Genomic DNA, 19,061 nt, shown 5'->3' on the forward strand with positions numbered 1-19,061 from the left:
TATTTAAATAAAATATGTTTCAAAAGTAAATTAGCTTTTCCCATGAATTATGCAAATTACTTTCATGCACATGTACGGACACTGTTGGTTTGCAAAAGCAATTGAGACAGACGCTCAAATGTGTATGGGTCGCGCCATTACATTAAAAGCCCTGAACAAAAAGTGGTGTTATGTGTGCAGTTTACATATTTTATGGGAAAGATTTGGTGCATTTAGTTCCCTGACAAATTACATAGTTACATAGTATTAAACATAGTTTAATGTTAAAAACTTGTTGGAAGTGAATTATTTGTTGAAGAGAATACCAGTTACTTGTTTGTGGTTTTGGTTCTGCTGTATGCTCACGTCTATTTTGATTCTTTTTCAGGGATCTTCCGGCCCACCAGGACGTAGAGGAGAAGATGGTGATGAAGGCAGAGAGGTTAGTGGTTTAAACTTTCTCATCAAGGTAGAGTGAGGAATAGTGGGGTTGCGTCAGTGAGAAAAAGTGTACAAATCTACAGGGAAAAAGTGTGACAAGCCATTCTGAGATTTGACACTTCAGGTTTGGGTAAATGTGTGTGAAAACACCCAAACCAAACAGTGCACTACTATAGTGTCCACCATACCTTTCCAAAAATGGCTAATGGGTTAACTTGCTCTAGTTAAACAAAAAAGGACTAAAATTCGGCGGGAAAAGTGGGTGGTTGGGGGTCATCAGTGAGAGAAGTGCAACAGGTTAACTTGCTCTTTTGACATTCAAACATTTGACTAAATCAAAATCTGTTGATTTGTTTGGGTGGTTATATCTAGCTGACTGTGTAGAATGTTCTTGCAAGAACTTGTCTTGATGTTATTCTACAACTGCAAAGTAGATTTCCGAGCCCGGACGGGAATGGGGGTGGGGTTCTTTTGTTCTGAAAAAGAACTGTCCTGCTTAGTAATTTCTACGAGAAGTTAGGACGGAAATTAGCCTGCAGGCGATCACAAAACGCTAGGATCAATCCTGCCTCGGTAAGGACGAGTCGCCCGTCCTAACTTAGGATGGGTTCAATGCATCCTACGTATTTGGATACAGAACTTGGTCTCAAAGGAGACCAAGTTCCTACAAAATTTCAGAGGGATGACCAACAAAGAAAAAAATAAATGTTTGTATTAAATATTTAGTGTATATAGAGTGAAGAATAAAGCCAGTATTATTAATGTTTTGTTTTAGGGCAGCGATGGTTCCACTGGTGCCGTTGGTCGTGCTGGAGCAGCCGGACGCCAGGTAAGTTGAAGAACTCATTGCCATATAATCTTTAGAGACAGAATAGATTCAGCTCAAGAGTTAATGCATAACAAACCCATTTGCTGTTACTTTTTCACAATTAAAGTGTTTTTGAAAGGAAGTTCTAACTAAGACTGAATTTCAAATTTCAAATTGTTACAGCAAAGCTGAAGAGCAAAGCTAAGATTGTAATCAGGAGGCAGCTTTTCAAACAAACTAAGTTTTGAATATTGACACAGAACCTCTTTTAATGAGAAACATATTTTGATTATAGAACTGAAAAGTTGATAAACAAAACAAAAACGGAGCATAGGATCTGAGGTAAAAAAAAAAATGCAGCACTCTGTTGATAATTTGATAGAAGATAGTTGTAAATTTACCGCGATTAATTTTATATGTTTTGTTTTCTTTCTCAGGGTGCAAGTGGATTCCCAGGAAGACGTGGAGCTCAGGGACACAAAGGATGGAGAGTAAGTCTAGTTTCTTGTATACAATAGTAATCAACCAATGTAGATATTCATGGCCAAAAAGAAGCCAGGTTGTTTATAGCTCCAGCCTCTATGCAACGTCACAGCCCGAGTTTTTGCCAACCCAGATTGGAAAACTATGGAAAGCCATAAGTGCAAATTAAGAAAAGATCGCTATTTCTGTTAACGATATAACAAAATTTGTTGATTTTGTTTAAAACAAAACAACTAATTATGAGAGGTATTTTGTTTGATTAAATGTTTTCAGAAAATGTTCAATTTTGTTAAAAAATCTGTTTTTTACGATCTAGTGTTTTACTAACATTCGGCCAACCATGCTAACCAAGGTGGTTTGTTTATCAACAAAAAAAAGGTCTGTCTACAGACATTTCTTTTGCAAAGTCACAGCCCAAGTCTTTGCCAACCGCTGTTCGAAAACTATGTAAAGTGATAACTGTAATACCAAAAATGCATGTTGATAGCTACAGTTCGTAACGATGTTACACAATTATAAACAAATAGCGTTGAATTTGTTGGAAACAAAGCAACCAATCATTGGAGGTATTTTGTTTACTTGACAGTTTGCAGACAAGTTTGAACTAAATGTTTTGCTAACATTCGGCTGTCCACGCAAACCAGTGCTATTTGTTTATAAAAATGGAAAGGTCTATTTTATTACACGTGTTGGCATAGAACAACTGGGAGAAAAAAACCCATGATTTCTGTGAAATTCAGGTCTTTAAAACAATTGTAGATAAGTCCACGAACTACATGTAGAAGTAAGAAAAACTGAACCAAATAGTTTCAAGGGTTGATGTAGTTGGTAATTTCAATGCCTAAATACAAACTGTCCATTTGACATTCATGCTGTCGGTGTTTTCACACTCCAATCTTTGTGTTTAGGGTGGACGTGGCAAGAAGGGAGTCCGTGGTGATACCGGTGCTCTTGGAGAGAGCGGAGAAAATGGTGCCCAAGGATCTGCCGGAGCCTCTGGAGCCAGGGTAAGAGAATATCAAAACTCTAGACACTCACTTGCTCCTTTTGAACATCGATGGATGTGGTTTTTAAGAAGCATCTGCTTCAATATTGAGTTTCATTGTTTTATTTGTTTTGTTTCGCATAAAGGCTTCTACATTATGCGCTGAATAAATGCCTTGTATTGTTATAATGAGCGATTTTAGACAATATTACACACAAATGCATGCCTTCTTCAGGAAAGAACAAATGCCTTAGTTGTGTATTATTTATGATTATGCATGTGCACACTCACTTTCTGTTGAAACAGGACAATATTTTTGATGACCAGTTTAATTTTGGTATAATTTTTCTTTTGACTAGGGAGAGCGTGGAATTCAAGGAGAGAGGGGAGAGCGTGGATCCCGTGGTGTTGCTGTAAGTTGATTTTTTTCCCCCTTTTTACAAATCATTCTATGAAATAATATTACTGAAGAAAATCACCATTCAAATATAGGTCAACTAAAAGGTTAAGGGTCCTGCAGCCGATTTCACGAAACGCTAGGATTAACTCTAACTCGAGTTCGGATGAGTAACCCGTCCTAACTTAGGATGGGTTCATAAATTGGTGTCTGGGTGAAGCACTAATTATTGTCTTAATATCCTTGATGTAAATTTCACATCTGTTCAATTCACACCTATTCAAGTCAGTTTGACATGTATTTCCTTATTACACAATGCACTTGTATACATATAAAGAATGTCGACTGAACAAAGATATAATATCAAGAACTACTTACAAAAGAATTATGAAGTTGAGGCATATTCAAAAGTTTTAAATTTTGAAGAAATGGCTTATACAACAAACGAGTGAACTCCTGAACAGAACTTAAGTTAGAACAATTGATGCAGAGTATATAGGACTTGAACTGCCTCTAGCTGTTGTACAATGTCAGTGGTTTCATGGGTTTAGTGGTATGAATTCCACTCTGGGATGGCGAAGGTGGTAGGTTTAAATCCCACCTACATGTCTGTGGATTGCTTTCAAAATATATGGGAAAGCACTGAGTATACAGTGCTAACCACACATTGGTTCATTAAATTAAGTCTCTTAAATATTTTTGATATTTGCCACTTACTCTGGAAATCGGTTAATTGTTTGTGTATTTGTTTTTATAAGCACAAATAATGATACAAATTGACTCAGTAACATGCATGTTTTATTTTAATTTTACAGGGAACCAGAGGCCAAGATGGTAACGATGGTGAGATCGGAAACGCTGTAAGTATACAATAAGTGTTTAACCATGTTAGGCCATGATCAACCCCCGAATGTGGCTAAAAAATGGGGCTAGAAAATGCCTTTCAAGAGAACATCTTGCATGTTACATTATTTTTGGAGATTCTTATCAATATGAACCTGCTGAATCCAAATATGATTGTTTCCTTTCCCAAAAGTGTGCACAAAGGGGTGAAAATATACTGGTTAAAATGTCCTCCTTCAGTTCAATTCAATAAAACTTGTATTTCAGTATTGGCTTCACATGATGATAAAATACATATTTGATGTTTTTATAACATTAACAGTGACAGTTATAAACAGTAGCCAACATTATTAACAAATTAGAAAGGCAAAAATTAGGGTTTGATGAAGCCTTTGCTTTAGTACCCTAACCTATTGACAGACTAACACTGCGTATAAGACTAACAAAGACAAAGACAAGGGACAACAAGTTGATGATCTCATTTTTATCTTCAAGTATGCGCTAATCCACCAATCAGATTTGCAGAATGGAGTGGTGATAAAAACCTATATTGCACGGCTAATATCACTACCTGTGTCTTGTGTGTTCTACATGTATGTCATGCGCCAAGTTTGCATGAAGATAAATGTGTTATCACACACTCTCGTGGAAATACAGAAAATATAGTGTGTCTGCGTCCCATATCCAACTCGGGCCTTCGGCCTCATTGGATATGGGACGCAGAAGCGGTGTTTGTTTCCGTACTCCACTCGCGCTTGTATGATAACTTATAGTGTACCAACAATACAACAAATTTGCAAATTGGTTAATTAGAAACAAACATACAGATATATATAATTAGTAGCGGGCGCACTGGTGATGCTGCTTGCACATCTGCACGGGACCGCAAGATGACAAGCGCGTCATTCTGCACGAGCGTTGAATATCAAAAGCCGTTCGAGTTTTTTTGGTATTGAACGCTCACGCGATGCTGTTTGTTCAACTTACAAAATGGCCGCACAAACACACGCTTTGCGATGGCTGTTTTGTCAACCTAGAAAATGGCCGCCTGTGTGCATGCCGGGGCGCGTACATGTATATAGGCCAGTGCGCCCTCTAGTTCTTATATATAACTCTATGGAAACAAATGATTGAGATGTGGATTGATGCCAATATAGTTCCTTATAACGAAAACTAAAAACTTGTTTATCTTTCTTTCTTAAATGAAGGGACCAGTCGGAGCCTCAGGAATCATGGGAGCTGTTGGTGCTCCAGGTCACAAGGTAGATAAAAAAACTATGTTTTGTTTGTTTGTTTGTTTGTTTGTTTGTTTGTTTGTTTACCTAAAATGTAAACTATTACATGGTGCTATGCAAAGGAATTGGCCTTATTTATGTACTTCAAAAACGTAGCTCCGCATCCATAGTACCTTACATGAAAATACTGGAGGTTGAAGTGCCTGGAGCGTCACTGAGTGACGGATACAAGCGCTATTTAAGAAGCCACTATTATTTTTGGTAGTATATAACAATATTTCAATAAATTTGTGGTAACTTTTACATATAGATGTATCTCAAGCAGTTTAAAATTTTAAAACATCCCGGGGTCGATTTCACAAAGAGTTAGGACTCGTCTTATCTTGAGTTAGGACGAGTCCTAACTTAGGATTAATCTTAAGGTCTACATGCTACAGTGCAGGGTTGGGACTCGTTCGTAGTCCTAAGATTAGTCTTAAGTTAGGAAGAGTTTTGTGAAATCGACGGCAGTATCACACAGTGGGAACTTCACAGGCAAACTTCTCCGGTTGTTTTTACCTCGGCTGTTTTTTAATTAAATAAGCTTACAGGTGGTTTATACCACATTCAAGTTTTGTAGGTATTACCATTTGAATCCACAGTATATTTATTATATGTGTTTGTGTGATCCACACTTTCTGATTTTTGTCAATTTTTGTCACCACCAGGGTGTAGCAGGAGAACAGGGTGAGAGTGGTCTGCAAGGAATCGCGGGTCTCCGTGGTGAGAGCGGTGCAGATGGTGCTCCAGGTCAGACTGGTCCAGCTGTAAGTTTCGCTTAAAAATAAGGGAATAAAAGGGTAATGATGAGTTCTTAAACGACCGTTTAAGAACGAGTCACTACTCTTTTATTCCCATTCATAAATACCCTTTTGTGAAAAGGCGAGACGGTTTCACAATTCTAGACAATCTGCCACTTGTTTCCTTTGCGAGTTGTTGAAGTTTGCAAAATTGTCAAAATATTTTGTTAAAATGTTTTGTTCGCGTTTTGGTGGTGTGTATACGCACATGTACACACATGTCTACCACTCATAGCTATGAATTGCGTCCAGCGAAGCAAGCCTGTCTTCAATAGCTCCAGCTGGTCATTATCAACCCTTTCAACAAAACACAGATTTGACCTATTATCTTAAATTGATTGAATTCCTTGTTTCCTCCTGATGTTTTAGGGATTCGCCGGCAAGGATGGAGAGACTGGATCAGCTGGTGACATGGTGAGTGTCATCTATTACTCATACCCAGATGGTTATTTAAGCTTGTTTGATTCACCATGAATGCTTCGTAAAGTTGGGGAGGTAGTGCCTTCTGCTCTACCAACCAGGCTTCTGATGGATGGTACCCATACCTACATCCTTATGGACTGTAAAGGGGGAACCCTGTTTCAGCCTAGGAGTAGGTGACAATGATTAATGGAAAAGAAAATGTAGCCCGCACCTTAAAGTGGCCTTCACGCCTTTTAGTGTCTGGCAACTTGCATTAAAACAAATAGTATTGGAATAAATAACAGTCTTGATCATTGACTTAGGCCAATTGATATCTAGTTCATATAACCAAGGCGATTGACTTTAATTGCTACTCTTCACCAAGGAGTGAGATTTTAAAAATGGGTACAGATTGTTAATGTGAATGCACTAATATTGGTTACCTCATAAGGTGTTGATATAGCATCAGAAATTATCAAGACCTGAGGGTTGTAATAGAGACGCTCTACTTAAAAAGTTCCGTACAATTACCTTATTAATATCAACTCTCTTGTAAGACAAAGTCTTGACTCTCTGTTTTTTCTTTTTAACCTACAGGGAGCCGCTGGTGCACCCGGTGGTGCAGGTATGACTGGAGCCCGAGGATCAGCTGTAAGTATCTCTTTTTGATACTTGTGTCCTTAAGCAAGACACTTAACCATTGCTTCGTCCTTCGGATGGGACGTAAAGCCGTTGGCCCCATGTGTTACGTAATGCATGTAAAAAAGAACCCAGTGCACTTATCGAAAAGAGAAGGGGTCCGCCCCGGTGTTCCTGTCTGTGGCTGCTTAATGCACCGTAGCACCTTGTTAACCCTTACAAGGTGCTAAATAATTGGGTCTCAGAATTCATCACTTCAATAACCTATCTTTCTGAAAGTTTGTATATACTCAGCGCCTTGAGTACCTGTTTGGTAGATACGTGCGCTATATAAGACTTTGATATTATTATATTATTATTATAATTCAAATAAGAATTGAGACTTTCAAAAGTTTTATTGACCCGATTTGTATTGCTTTTTGGCTCGTGTAATTCAGTTCTCATGAACTTGTAAAACTCTGTTATGCTGAGTATTGACTGTTGTTGCTTTTAACACAGGGAAGCCGTGGTGCCGCTGGCGTTGCTGGTGAGGCCGGAGCTCAAGGGTACGCCGGACTACAGGGTTCACGCGGAAGCGATGGTGCCCGTGGCGCAAGAGTAAGTCAAACTTTGTTTTCTTTCACAAGGTTTAGAACATTTTCACTCCCGGGAGTGATTGATCTAGGCGTGCCTTTTTTCTTAGCATGCCTTGCTTGCTCATGATATTGGTTCATAGCGCTTGAAAGGTTTGAACAAGAGAGCACAAGTTGTCACTTTTGGGAGCAAATCGGCATTGTTTTTTCAGTACACCTCTACCAAAGTTTGGTGACAAGAGGTATCGATACAGCGCACTGCCAGAATCTGGCACATTTTAACTGCATGTAGGCCTGTGGCCGATCCACTCTACACGCCTGTTCAAGTTTGGTAACCGGCAAAAGAGGGATCAAGTCAAAGACCACCTTGTCCCCTCTTTTTTTTCTTTGATCTTGTGATATGTCTAACTCTATACAGTTTAGGGTGACTGCGGAAACTCAAGATTCATTTGAAATGGACTCACGTCAAAATACTTAAATTTTTGACATGCGATTGCGCCATACAAGTCCTCAAAAGTTGTTGACAAGCATGCACGCAAAATAGTCATTTTTGGGAGCCAATCAGTGTTGTTTTTCAGTACATCCCTACCAGGGGTTATAGTGATGGTAGCAAGGTATCGATACGGTGCGCTGCCAATTGTATCTAGGCTGAATAAGCTGTTTACAAACAACGCACCCTCACTGTTATTCTTTCTGTTTGCTTTGATTCCAGGGAGCTGTTGGAGTCCGTGGAGAGGTTGGACAAGACGGTTCTGATGGTTCTGATGTGAGTCTCTCTGTTCTGATTACTGTTTTATTTCTGCTATTTTTTCTTGATTGTTACCATATGTCTGTTTTGTTACTTAAAAATATAATAATTCTGAGGAATAATTTCAACCCTTTTATTAAATTCTCCTGACGATAACTAGAGCAAGCTAGTCGAAACATTGAGACCAATTCAAGAATTGACTCCTCGGTAGTACAGTTAATTACGATCCTATAAGCTAAAGTAGTAGTCCCAGCCTATTTCTATACCATCCGCTGAGGTAATAGTTAACAAGCAGGACAGTTCTTTTCAGAACTGAGAAGTCTCCCGAACGCTCGAACAATCTACTCCGCGGTAGTAGAACAAATCAAGACAGTTCTCTAAGAACAAACTCTACATGGCAAGTAGAAACACACATAATTTATTGAACTTATTATTGCGCTCTCACCAGGACTAGCCTGTTCGAGAGCGCTTAACAATTTAACACATGGTGATACCGCAAACCACGTATATATTTATATTTTCCTCCTCACTTCTATTTGTCCTCTTCAGGGTCCCGACGGTCCAGCTGGACCAAATGGTGCTCGTGGACCAATGGGCGCACGTGTAAGTACTACAATTTAAAAATGTTGAACATTAGAAATCTCACATATACACATTTCTCGCCTATGCCAAGAGGGTTTTTGCTAGGCCTCCTGGTTTTCTTTTATGAGCTGATGTGGCTTTCTACTTTAGGCGCCCTTGCGTGCCAGCAGCTTGAACATTGTAACAGTGTTGTTCACAATTTAGCGTCTCAGCTGCAAGTAAGGATGATTAGCCTCCCAAATCATTAGTATAAAATGCACTTCTAATGGCACGGTTGGTTTGGGTGGCACGGTTGACTTGTGCGTAAAGCGCTCGCCTTTCACCAAGGTGACCCCGGTTCGATTCCCGGTCGGGGCCATATGTGAGTTGAGTTGTGCGTTGGTTCTCTGCTGTGCCACAAGGGTTTTCCAGACTATCCGTTTTTCCTCCCTCAGGAAAAAAATCAAACACTTTCGATCTTGGCTGTGCTCCGTGGTCATAATGGGTTGATGTGGCTGGCAGCTGAATGCGCCATTGCATGCCTGCTTCTCGAACACGTTGTTGCCGCGTCGATTAGCCCCCCAAATTATTATTATTATTATTATATTGTGATAATCTTTTTCATTCATTGATTCTCTATTAGGGAGGTGTAGGTGCACCAGGACAACGAGGCATGGCTGGAGGAATTGGACTACAGGTAAGTCATTTGTGGATGAAGCAAGGATTGCAGCATGGAAGATAATAATAGACCTTTATCGTGGCGTGGCTTTCTTGATTTTTCTCTATTCCAACTCATTGTAACCAAACTGAGGCTGGATTTCTTGCATTTTGCCTCGTGGTTTATTTGATTCTCTGTTTCATCACAAACCGACCTGGTCTTGATGAAATGGCTGAATATTTAAAACATTTTTGTATGTATGTATGTATGTATGTAATGATGAAATAATAGTCTGGTGCCATGAATGTTGCGCAATGTGCACATGTGCACCCTGCTGGGTGTTCAAGGCGCATTAAAACCAAAAGCAAGCGAAAGAAAACGGACACAACTAAATTAGCCCTTGAAAACCTGTGACATAAGATTAGTTTTGAGACGAGATTTTAGTCTTTGTGGAGTCATTTATCAGTTTGGGAAGCTAGTGAAGAAACCAAGACACTGGTTAAAAACAAAACACTTTCTAATTTTCCCTTTTACCCTGTCTCAATATCCTTTCCGGAGCAACTGTTTTCTATAAAAGCGGGGCACATTTGCTCAATCATAGCATGAGGCAGTGGTCTCTGTTCATTCTCCCAATGCACAACGCACCTGTTGGAATTGTTTGCGCATGAATTAATAAACATAAGTTTGATTGCATTTTTGCTGTTTCTTTTAAAGACGCTAGATTTCTTATCTCCCAATGCCTAATGAACCTGTTGGAACTGTTTGCACAGTAATTAATAATTAAACATAAATTTGATTGCATTTTTGCTGTTTCTTTTAAAGAAGCTATATATCTTATGCATTGTGCCCCAAATATCCTACACCCTCTGATGTGCTGTCCCCCTCAAGATCATTTTTGACCGGTCGTGACACTTGTGTCCCTGAGCAAGACACTTAACTACAATTGCTTCTCTCCACCCAGGGGTAAATGGGTACCTGTGAGGGCAGAGATGGTTCTTGTGATTGATTTAGCCGAGAAGCGCATATTAATGTTGCACAAGGCTGTATACTCCCCACCAGGGAGCTGAGATGGGTTTAAGGAGTGATTTAAGGCCCAGTGACCAGGGGTAATAATGTGAAGCGCTTTGGGACGCCCTCCGGGTGTGAAAAGCGCTATTTAAAAACGGGTTATTATTATTATTACAAGTATTGTGTACATTGTATTTAGTGAGAGATGTTAATTTTGTTGTTTTTGTTTTCACCAGGGAAATTCCGGAGCCCAAGGAGCTATTGGTGCCCCAGGAGAGAAGGGAGATGCTGTAAGTCTCTTGAGATTGCTCATGTCACAATCACTCTAGTTTGCATTTAAAAGACGACTTGTATGTCCAATGCACAATTTCACTCACTAACTATACAGCATATTAACCCAGAGATCGTCTGCTCAGTGCGATGAGGTCGTTTAAAACACCGGACACCTTTGGTAACTGTCAAAGACCAGTATTTTTACTTGGTGTATCTCAACTAATGCATATAATAACAAACCTGTGAAAATTTTGACTCGATTAGTTGTCGATGTTGTGAGAGAATAATGGAAGAAAAACACCCTTGTCGCACAAGTTGTGTGCTTTCAGATGCTTGATTTTGGGACCTTAAAATAAATTTCTGAGGTCTCAAATCCAAATTCATGGAACATTTTTAAGTGAGAAAGAGTTATTGTATTGCAATATAATCTGTATTGACACAATAATAGAGAGAGTAGAAGAAAGAAAGCAAACTCAGAAATTATGAATAATAAAGAAAAAAAAAGCATCAATGCCCCCAAATTGTGTGTTAAAGACCAGTTTTTAAGAAAAAAATGTATGATCGTGTTTTGATATGTATTATTTCTTGTTTTTTAATGTCTAGGGTTCCCCAGGACGCGTAGGAGATGCCGGAGTCCCAGGAGCAAGAGTAAGTAGAATTTTTCTTTTGCTTTTTTAAACTCCCTGTCTAAAATCGACATCTTCCACTTGTCTTCTTAATTTTCCCTTTCCCCCCCCGTTGTCAAAGTGGCGATTTTTCACCTTTAGGCTGGATTTGACAAAGGGATAGTATAATGATTTTGCAAGAGTAATTAGCAAATTTGTTACCATCGTTGCTTTTAAACTCCCTGTCTTAAATCAACATCTTCCACTTGGCCTCTTCTTTTTCCCTTTTCCCCCGTTGTCAAAGTGGACATTTTTCACCCCCAGGCTGTATTTTACATAGGGATAGTACAAAGATTTTGTCCCTTGGTAAGTTTTAAACTTGAGAACAGACTATTTTTAAAATTTATCCTTGATGTTTTGTGAATACAGGGTTTGCCCGGATCTGATGGACGTGCTGGAAACGACGGAAAGCCAGGACCTGCTGTAAGTTTGGAACTAAATGAAGTTGTTAATACTTTATAAATAATTTTGTTTTAAACCAACACTTCAGCAATACGTTTTGACATTGGAATTTTTTGACGAAATACCTTTGCTACATGTATACAGTCGACTCCCGTTATTACGAGCTCGCATGTAACGAGGTTCCGGTTATTACGAGGTTTTTTGCCGGTCCCGAACTGCCCGGTGCGTGTTTCAATGCATTAAAATATGGATTATATGAGCACGGAAGTAGCGAGAACACGGTTATAACGAGGTAATTTTGCGGTCCCTTGGAGACAAAATGTATTGTTTTCAGACGTTTGTAGCGAGGGCCTGGAATAAGTGTGTAAAAAAAGCTTACCTTCGTAAGAGAAATGACATGAAGCCCTTAAACCCCATGATCAATACAATAGAGGTGATAATTGCATGGTGCTCGTAGAGTGCCACCAGTCTATTCAACGGACTGGTTTACCCAAGCAGACAATAGAGGGCTTAAATCACGCGCGTGGCTCAAAACCACCAACGGTTTAGTCACTGACAATCCTTCTCAATTTCAAAAACATGCCGCTTACTTAATAAATTCATGTCGGCGAACGCACTCGGCAGTATGTAGGGGTTCTAATGATTAATCCTTGCTCGTATCATCCATGCAAAACTTCAAAAACGTCACCGCTGTTCGAGTTCTTTTTTTAGTAGAGCCCCTTTTTCAATTAAAAATAGCCCAAACAAAAGATTTTCTAAAACCCCCTCCTGAGTGAGTTGCACTTCAAACAATTTACCGCATCAAATGATTATAAAAAGGGGTACATTTTGGGACCATCTCTCATACGTTCATCGTAACTGTAACTGCCACATTCGTAAAAGAAAATGGCTAGCATCAAAACCAAGCGTAAGTGTCTTACCCTCGATACCAAGATGGAGATCATCCGGGCTGTGGATGCGGGGGCAAAGAAAGCAGAGGTCGGTCGCCAGTACGCCATCGTCTCCAGTACACTGTCAACCATTTTGAAGAACCGAGATGACATCAAGTCAAGATTTGAGTCGTCGAAGTTTCAACCGTCAAGAAAAAGATGCCGCACTGCTTTGCTGGAAGATGTTGAGGAGGCACTCCTACGGTGGTTTCAAGGGATGCGCGCCAAAAATCTTCCCGTCAACGGACCTCTCCTTCGCGAAAAAGCAGAGCGGCTGTCCGAGATGTTGGGGCACGGGAACTTCCAAGCAAGCTCGGGTTGGCTTTCCCGATTTAAAGAGCGGCACGGCATTCTACACAAGCAGATCTGCGGGGAAAGTGCCAGTGTTGACCCGACATCTCTCACGACCTGGCTGAAAGAAACCCTTCCCGGCATCATCCGTGGCTACGAAGCCAAGGATATTTTCAACGCTGACGAGACTGGTCTTTTTTACCGCCTCACTCCAGACAAGACTTTGTCATTTAAAGGTGAACAGTGTCATGGTGGCAAGCAGAGTAAGGAGCGGATGACGGTGATGCTGTGTTCCAACATGGATGGTTCCGAGAAGCTCAAGCCACTTGTCATCGGGAAGTTCAAGAACCCACGCTGCTTCAAGAATGTCCAATCTCTTCCGGTGACATATCGGGCCAACCGAAAGGCATGGATGGTCTCAGATCTTTTCACCGAATGGGTCCGGCGTTTGGATCGAAAGTTTTCCCGTCAAAGTCGCAAGGTTCTTCTGTTCGTGGACAACTGCGCGGCTCATCCAAAAGTTCAAAACCTTCAGGCCATCACTCTGCAATTCCTACCTCCAAACACGACTTCCCATCTTCAACCCATGGACCAAGGTGTCATCATGAACATGAAAGTTCACTATCGGAAGCATTTAGTGAAAAGTCTCCTTCACAGCTATGACTCAGGTGAAACTCCCAAACCTATTGACGTTAAGCAGGCAATTTCAATGCTTTTTGAAGCATGGAAAAACGTGAAACCGGTGTCAATTGGGAAGTGCTTTGCAAAAGCAGGGTTTGTCGAAGATGGTGGAGAGACTGACGATGATGGAGAGAACGGAGACGGAGACGAGGAGACGGGTGAAGATGAGGCACAACCTGACAACATCTGGGAACGTATGGCCAGGCATCTCGATCTCCCCGCCGTCTCTTTTAACGATTATCTCAACGCAGACACAGGTGTACGGTGTACGGATGAGCCGACGGATGCTGAAATCGCGGAGCAAGTAGCAGTGGAGATGAATGGAGAAGAAGAGGAAGAGGAGATGGAGATAGAGGAGGAAGATGATGGTGACCAACAGCCAACAATGTCCCTTCGAGAGGCACATGACACCATGCCCAAACTGCAAGACCTCCTGTACAGCCTGAAAGACACCAGCAGCGAAGTCTTTGCTGCCCAGGCTGTGCTGAGTGCCTTCCTCGCACAGAAGATGGATAAAGTCAAATCGCAGCGCAAGATCACCGATTTCTTCCAGAAGTAGAGGAGAAAAATTTAACCAAACCGGCTCTTTTCAGAGCCACCACAACACAAAAGAGATTTATTTCATGCAATGTCGTGTCCTGATTAAATGAATAAAGGTTCCCCGTTTCCAAAAAGAAAAGAAAAAAAAGAGAAAAAAGTTGCCCTTCCCCAAGAGAAAACAAAGGTTGCCCTTCCCCATTATTTAATTTTTAAAAGGAGAGAAAAACAAAGGTTGCCCTTCCGGAATAATTAATTCAATCAAATGAAAAGACAGAGATGATTTAAAAGACACAGATACGCAAAGATAATCAAAAATAAAATTATTTTAAAAGACACAGATACACAAATATTTAATGAATTAAATACTGAAATAAGAATTAAAAGGAGAAATTGAAAAATTAAACAATACAATATTATTAAAAAAGGAAACGGCAAAGTAACTGATAATCAAAAATAAAATTATTTTAAAAGACACAGATACATGTACACAAATAGCTTCCTTCAGTCCATGTGCAACTTAACTCCAGAAACATCTCGCTGGTGTCCCACGCTTGACATGCTGTTATCATGATACTCCATGTCGATCACCAACGAAAATGGACGTTCAGTGCATGCATCATGTTCATACCATGCGCTACGCGGCAGAATCCACTCGCTCTGGACGGCAAGTTGACATCTCTTTGGTATATTGTTATCATAAATTGTACCAAATATTACATTTCCCTGATTAATCACTCAATATAAGACATTTAGCAATGATATTCTTGTGTACAAGATGCTCGTAATGGCTGTTCTGATAAGCAAACAGCTCCGCGCAGGCTAACACAAGTGTATATGCATGTACATGTACATGTACACGTGTTGTGTGCATGCACAATGAAGACGTATGTATCTATATTTAGCGCGCTCCGGTTAAGACGAGATTCGGATAATACGAGGAAAATGGGCCAGTCCGGCGGACCTCGTTATAACGGGAGTCGACTGTATATTACAAATTGTGTCCGCTGTTTCAGTTCTTTTGGATTCCTTTCCCACTCAAGTCAATTCTTTGTTCACCCCCAAATTCATTTCAAAATTTACCCAGTTAGTTTCCCTTGTGGTTTATATTGATATTTTGAACATAATCTTTTAACAGTTTATTGATTTTCTTCTCTTTTTTTACACAGGGCACACAAGGAAACGATGGAAAGCCAGGACCATCAGGCCAAGTCGTAAGTAGTTTTTTTTTGGTAACAATTCCTTTTTGTCAGTGCAAAAATAATGTATCTCTTAAAACTGCTTTTACATTACACGCTGGTTGAAAGTGTCATATTGTTGTATCTTGCTTCAAATAAATCACAAAACCAATAGGCGCAGAAATTTAGCTCTTTTGTGCGAGACACAACATTGTTGCTCATTTGAGATATGAAGTTTTAGCTCTGACACGATTTGTCATTGATAGCTTTAATCGCTTCATGAGAAATATTAAACTTTTTACACTAACAACATCCTCAACCCACGCACTCTTGACAGCAAACTCACCTTGTCTCTAGCAATGATAACATTCTTTCGTTGAAGGATGAAGGAGAATTAAGTTTTGTCAACGCCACTTGCAGCTTTCTAAGAAATTAGCTAAGGGAGTGGTAGTAAAGCTTAAGAGAAAATATAAACAGTGAAAGAGCAATACACCCCAACATCATCTCTAGTTTTTTTTACACCGGTCTCACAAGCTTGTATCTGTTGTAATTATTTTTTAATTTAAAAGGAAGGTACACGTTTGGTAATTACTCAAAACAAATGTTAACTTAAAAACTGACTTGGTAACAAGCATTGGAGAGCTGTTGATAGTATAAAACATTTTGGGAAACGACTCCCTCTGAAGTAATTTAGTTTTTGAGAAAGAGGTAATTTCTCACTAAAATATTAAAAGACTTCTAGCTAGAAGTCTTTTATTCCTATCTGAAAGCACACAAATGCGTCAAACGAGAGTGTTTTTCCTTTCATCATTTTCTCGCAACTTCGATGACCGATTGAGCCCAAATTTTCACAGGCTTGTTATTTTATGCTTATGATGTGATAAATCAAGTGAGAACACCGGTCTTTAACAATTACCAAACAAGAACAGTACCTTTTAAAAAAGATTTTGTGTGCAGAAAGCGTTCAAACTATCAAATATTTTCAAAGGAGGGGTGTTGCAAAAAGCTCAAGAGTTTGCATTCTCTTGGAGACTACAAAAACACATACAAGGAAAACCTGACCTGAGTTTTATTTTAATAGTCTGGATAGACTGAGTAGTAAGTTCAAGAAATGATGATATTTTTGTTGGTTGTTTCTTCACAGGGACTTCAAGGCGAGCGAGGTGGCCCAGGATTACCAGGAGCTAAGGGATCTACCGTAAGTTTAAGTCAAGTCTTTTGAGTAAAAAAAAAAGTCTTTAGGCATAATTGAAAACAACATCACACAAAGTGTGTTATTTTATTTACTGATGTTACAAGTCATTTAGCATTTTTTTAAATTTTATTTTAATGTCTTTTATTTGTTTGTAGATATCTTGAGTTATTATTGTTATTATAGTGGATTATACTTGTTTGACTAATATTGTAAAACAACAACAACAACAACAACAACAACAATAAGGAGGTAAGGTGAAGCAACAAAAATATAAATGGATAAACAATAAGATGGTAGAGACACTAGTTGGTGAGACACAGTTCTAGAGTTGCAAAGGTTGTGGGCTTGAATCCCACCCAAGTAATACATGTATGCCTGTGATTTTGTCCACAGAGCTCGGGGAAGTACTGAGTATACAACACGCATGATTGTACATGGGTTCAAAACCAAAATTAATGATAATAATAATAATAATAATAATAATAATAACCTTACTTATAAAGCGCTTTTTACAAAAGCGATACAAAGCGCTAACGAAATACAATAGCAACAAAACAAAAGATAAACTACATGCTTTACAGACAAAACAATGCAATTAACAATGATACAATCTAGAGTAACTTAGGATAGAGGTGGGTTTTTAATTGGGATTTGAAGGAACTCAGGGAATTGGCTAAACAAACAGATTGAGGGAGACGATTCCAGCATTTTGGCCCAGTTGCAGCAAAAGCTTTAGAGCCTACATTGGTACGTGATCGTGGGGCATTCAATACAACAGCTGAAGTGGATCTTAAATTATACAGAGACTGGCGGGTGTGGAGAAGGTTGCTCAGATAAGTTGGAGCTTGGTTAGAGAGTGATTTATATGTGAGTACTGCGTTCTTATATTCAATCCGCTGCAAAACTGGTAGCCAATGCAGGGTCTGGATGTATGCGTGTATTTCGGTTTCTTGTAGATAAGACGGGCGGCTAAGAGGGTAGATGTTTTATTTATTGTTATTATTTTTATTTTTCAGGGAGAGTCCGGAAGACGAGGATCTGCTGGACCTGCTGGAGCCAGAGGACCTGCTGTAAGTTTTTTTTCGTAGAATTTTATTTACTGTCTAGGGGTTTAATTTCATGGCTCTGCTTACCGCCGAACTCTGCTTAACGATCACCATTCTTCGCTTACTGTGCAAGCGCAACATTTCTGCGCTAGTTGTGTAAGTGACGAAGGCCTCGTCAATCTGGAGTGGTTGCGTCCACGCAGGAAGAACAATCCGTAATTGGAATTCACAATCTGAGAAACAGATCTTACAGAAATGTTTCTCAGATTCAAATTTGGGCGAGGGGGGGGGGGGGATAAAATTGATATAAATTTATTATATATTTGTTTATCACATTACTTTGACACTATTCTGCAGAATCGTATTAAACCTCTTAGTGATTTTCACGTTCCGATTTTTACACAAAAAATTCTAAATTAATTTAATTAATTTATGGTGCGTTTTTTCTTCTTCAGGGAGATGTAGGCGGAGACGGACCCCAAGGTATTGCAGGACCCACTGGAGCACAAGGTTCACGCGGTGATTCTGGACCTCAAGGATCTCAGGGACCTGGAGGACCAAACGTAAGCTATTCTCACTCCTGGCTCTTGTCTTGTATACACTTAATTTTGGTTGAAGTAGTTTGCTCCATCTGTTGAAAAGTGACTTTTTAAAAATTGTGTGAAATGCTTATCCCCACCAGGGACAAATGGGACTTACCGGAGCACGAGGAGCCAAGGGAAAGAGAGGAGTTCCAGGAGTCGCAGGATCAGCTGGCCAAGCCGGACCCCAAGGGATGTCTGTAAGTTTCATTTTCAAAAGTTCTCAAACATCTTCTGAAGCCAACCATGATATGTATCTCTGAATTCGATCAAACATTTCAAATACTTATTTAATGTTAACTTCAAAAATGAAAATCTACCTTTTATAATTTTTTGACATTTCTATTTTTCAGGGAGACCGTGGAGCCCCAGGAGCCATGGGTGTAGCTGGAGCCCCAGGATCTGAGGGAGAGACTGGTGTAGATGGACGCGACGGATCATCTGGTGCTCCTGTAAGAAAACTTTGTTTCCAGAAAAGTTTCATCCATCCTGAAAAGCCCCTTTCACACAAGACAAATTTCCTGGGAAATTGCAGGATTTTTTTTTTTTTTTTTTTTGGGGGGGTCTTATTATGAATCGCTTACCCTTGTAAACTCCTGGCAAATATATGCCTGGGGTTATAAATGAGCTTACCTCGGGGGCCTGTGTTAGTTTTTCTCAGGACAATTTAATCGTGCAAAATGAA

At 39.7% G+C, this 19,061-nt stretch overlaps 1 protein-coding gene across 1 annotated transcript in view; it reads left to right on the forward strand.

Annotated features, from left to right (window-relative positions):
• Positions 1-19,061, forward strand: part of LOC117288440 — a 64,200-nt gene that overhangs the window by 25,801 nt on the left and 19,338 nt on the right. Inside the window, exons 21-43 of the mRNA XM_033769302.1 lie at positions 368-421; positions 1,196-1,249; positions 1,666-1,719; positions 2,620-2,718; positions 3,056-3,109; positions 3,909-3,953; positions 5,145-5,198; positions 5,879-5,977; positions 6,380-6,424; positions 7,010-7,063; positions 7,550-7,648; positions 8,336-8,389; positions 8,921-8,974; positions 9,576-9,629; positions 10,835-10,888; positions 11,475-11,519; positions 11,906-11,959; positions 15,546-15,590; positions 16,699-16,752; positions 17,766-17,819; positions 18,251-18,358; positions 18,478-18,576; positions 18,730-18,828. Coding sequence (XP_033625193.1) covers positions 368-421; positions 1,196-1,249; positions 1,666-1,719; positions 2,620-2,718; positions 3,056-3,109; positions 3,909-3,953; positions 5,145-5,198; positions 5,879-5,977; positions 6,380-6,424; positions 7,010-7,063; positions 7,550-7,648; positions 8,336-8,389; positions 8,921-8,974; positions 9,576-9,629; positions 10,835-10,888; positions 11,475-11,519; positions 11,906-11,959; positions 15,546-15,590; positions 16,699-16,752; positions 17,766-17,819; positions 18,251-18,358; positions 18,478-18,576; positions 18,730-18,828 — 1,485 coding nt within the window. The remainder of the gene's footprint in view (positions 1-367; positions 422-1,195; positions 1,250-1,665; positions 1,720-2,619; positions 2,719-3,055; positions 3,110-3,908; positions 3,954-5,144; positions 5,199-5,878; positions 5,978-6,379; positions 6,425-7,009; positions 7,064-7,549; positions 7,649-8,335; positions 8,390-8,920; positions 8,975-9,575; positions 9,630-10,834; positions 10,889-11,474; positions 11,520-11,905; positions 11,960-15,545; positions 15,591-16,698; positions 16,753-17,765; positions 17,820-18,250; positions 18,359-18,477; positions 18,577-18,729; positions 18,829-19,061) is intronic.

The sequence above is a fragment of the Asterias rubens genome, chromosome 3, assembly GCF_902459465.1.
Source record: "Asterias rubens chromosome 3, eAstRub1.3, whole genome shotgun sequence".
NCBI lineage: Eukaryota > Metazoa > Echinodermata > Asteroidea > Forcipulatida > Asteriidae > Asterias > Asterias rubens.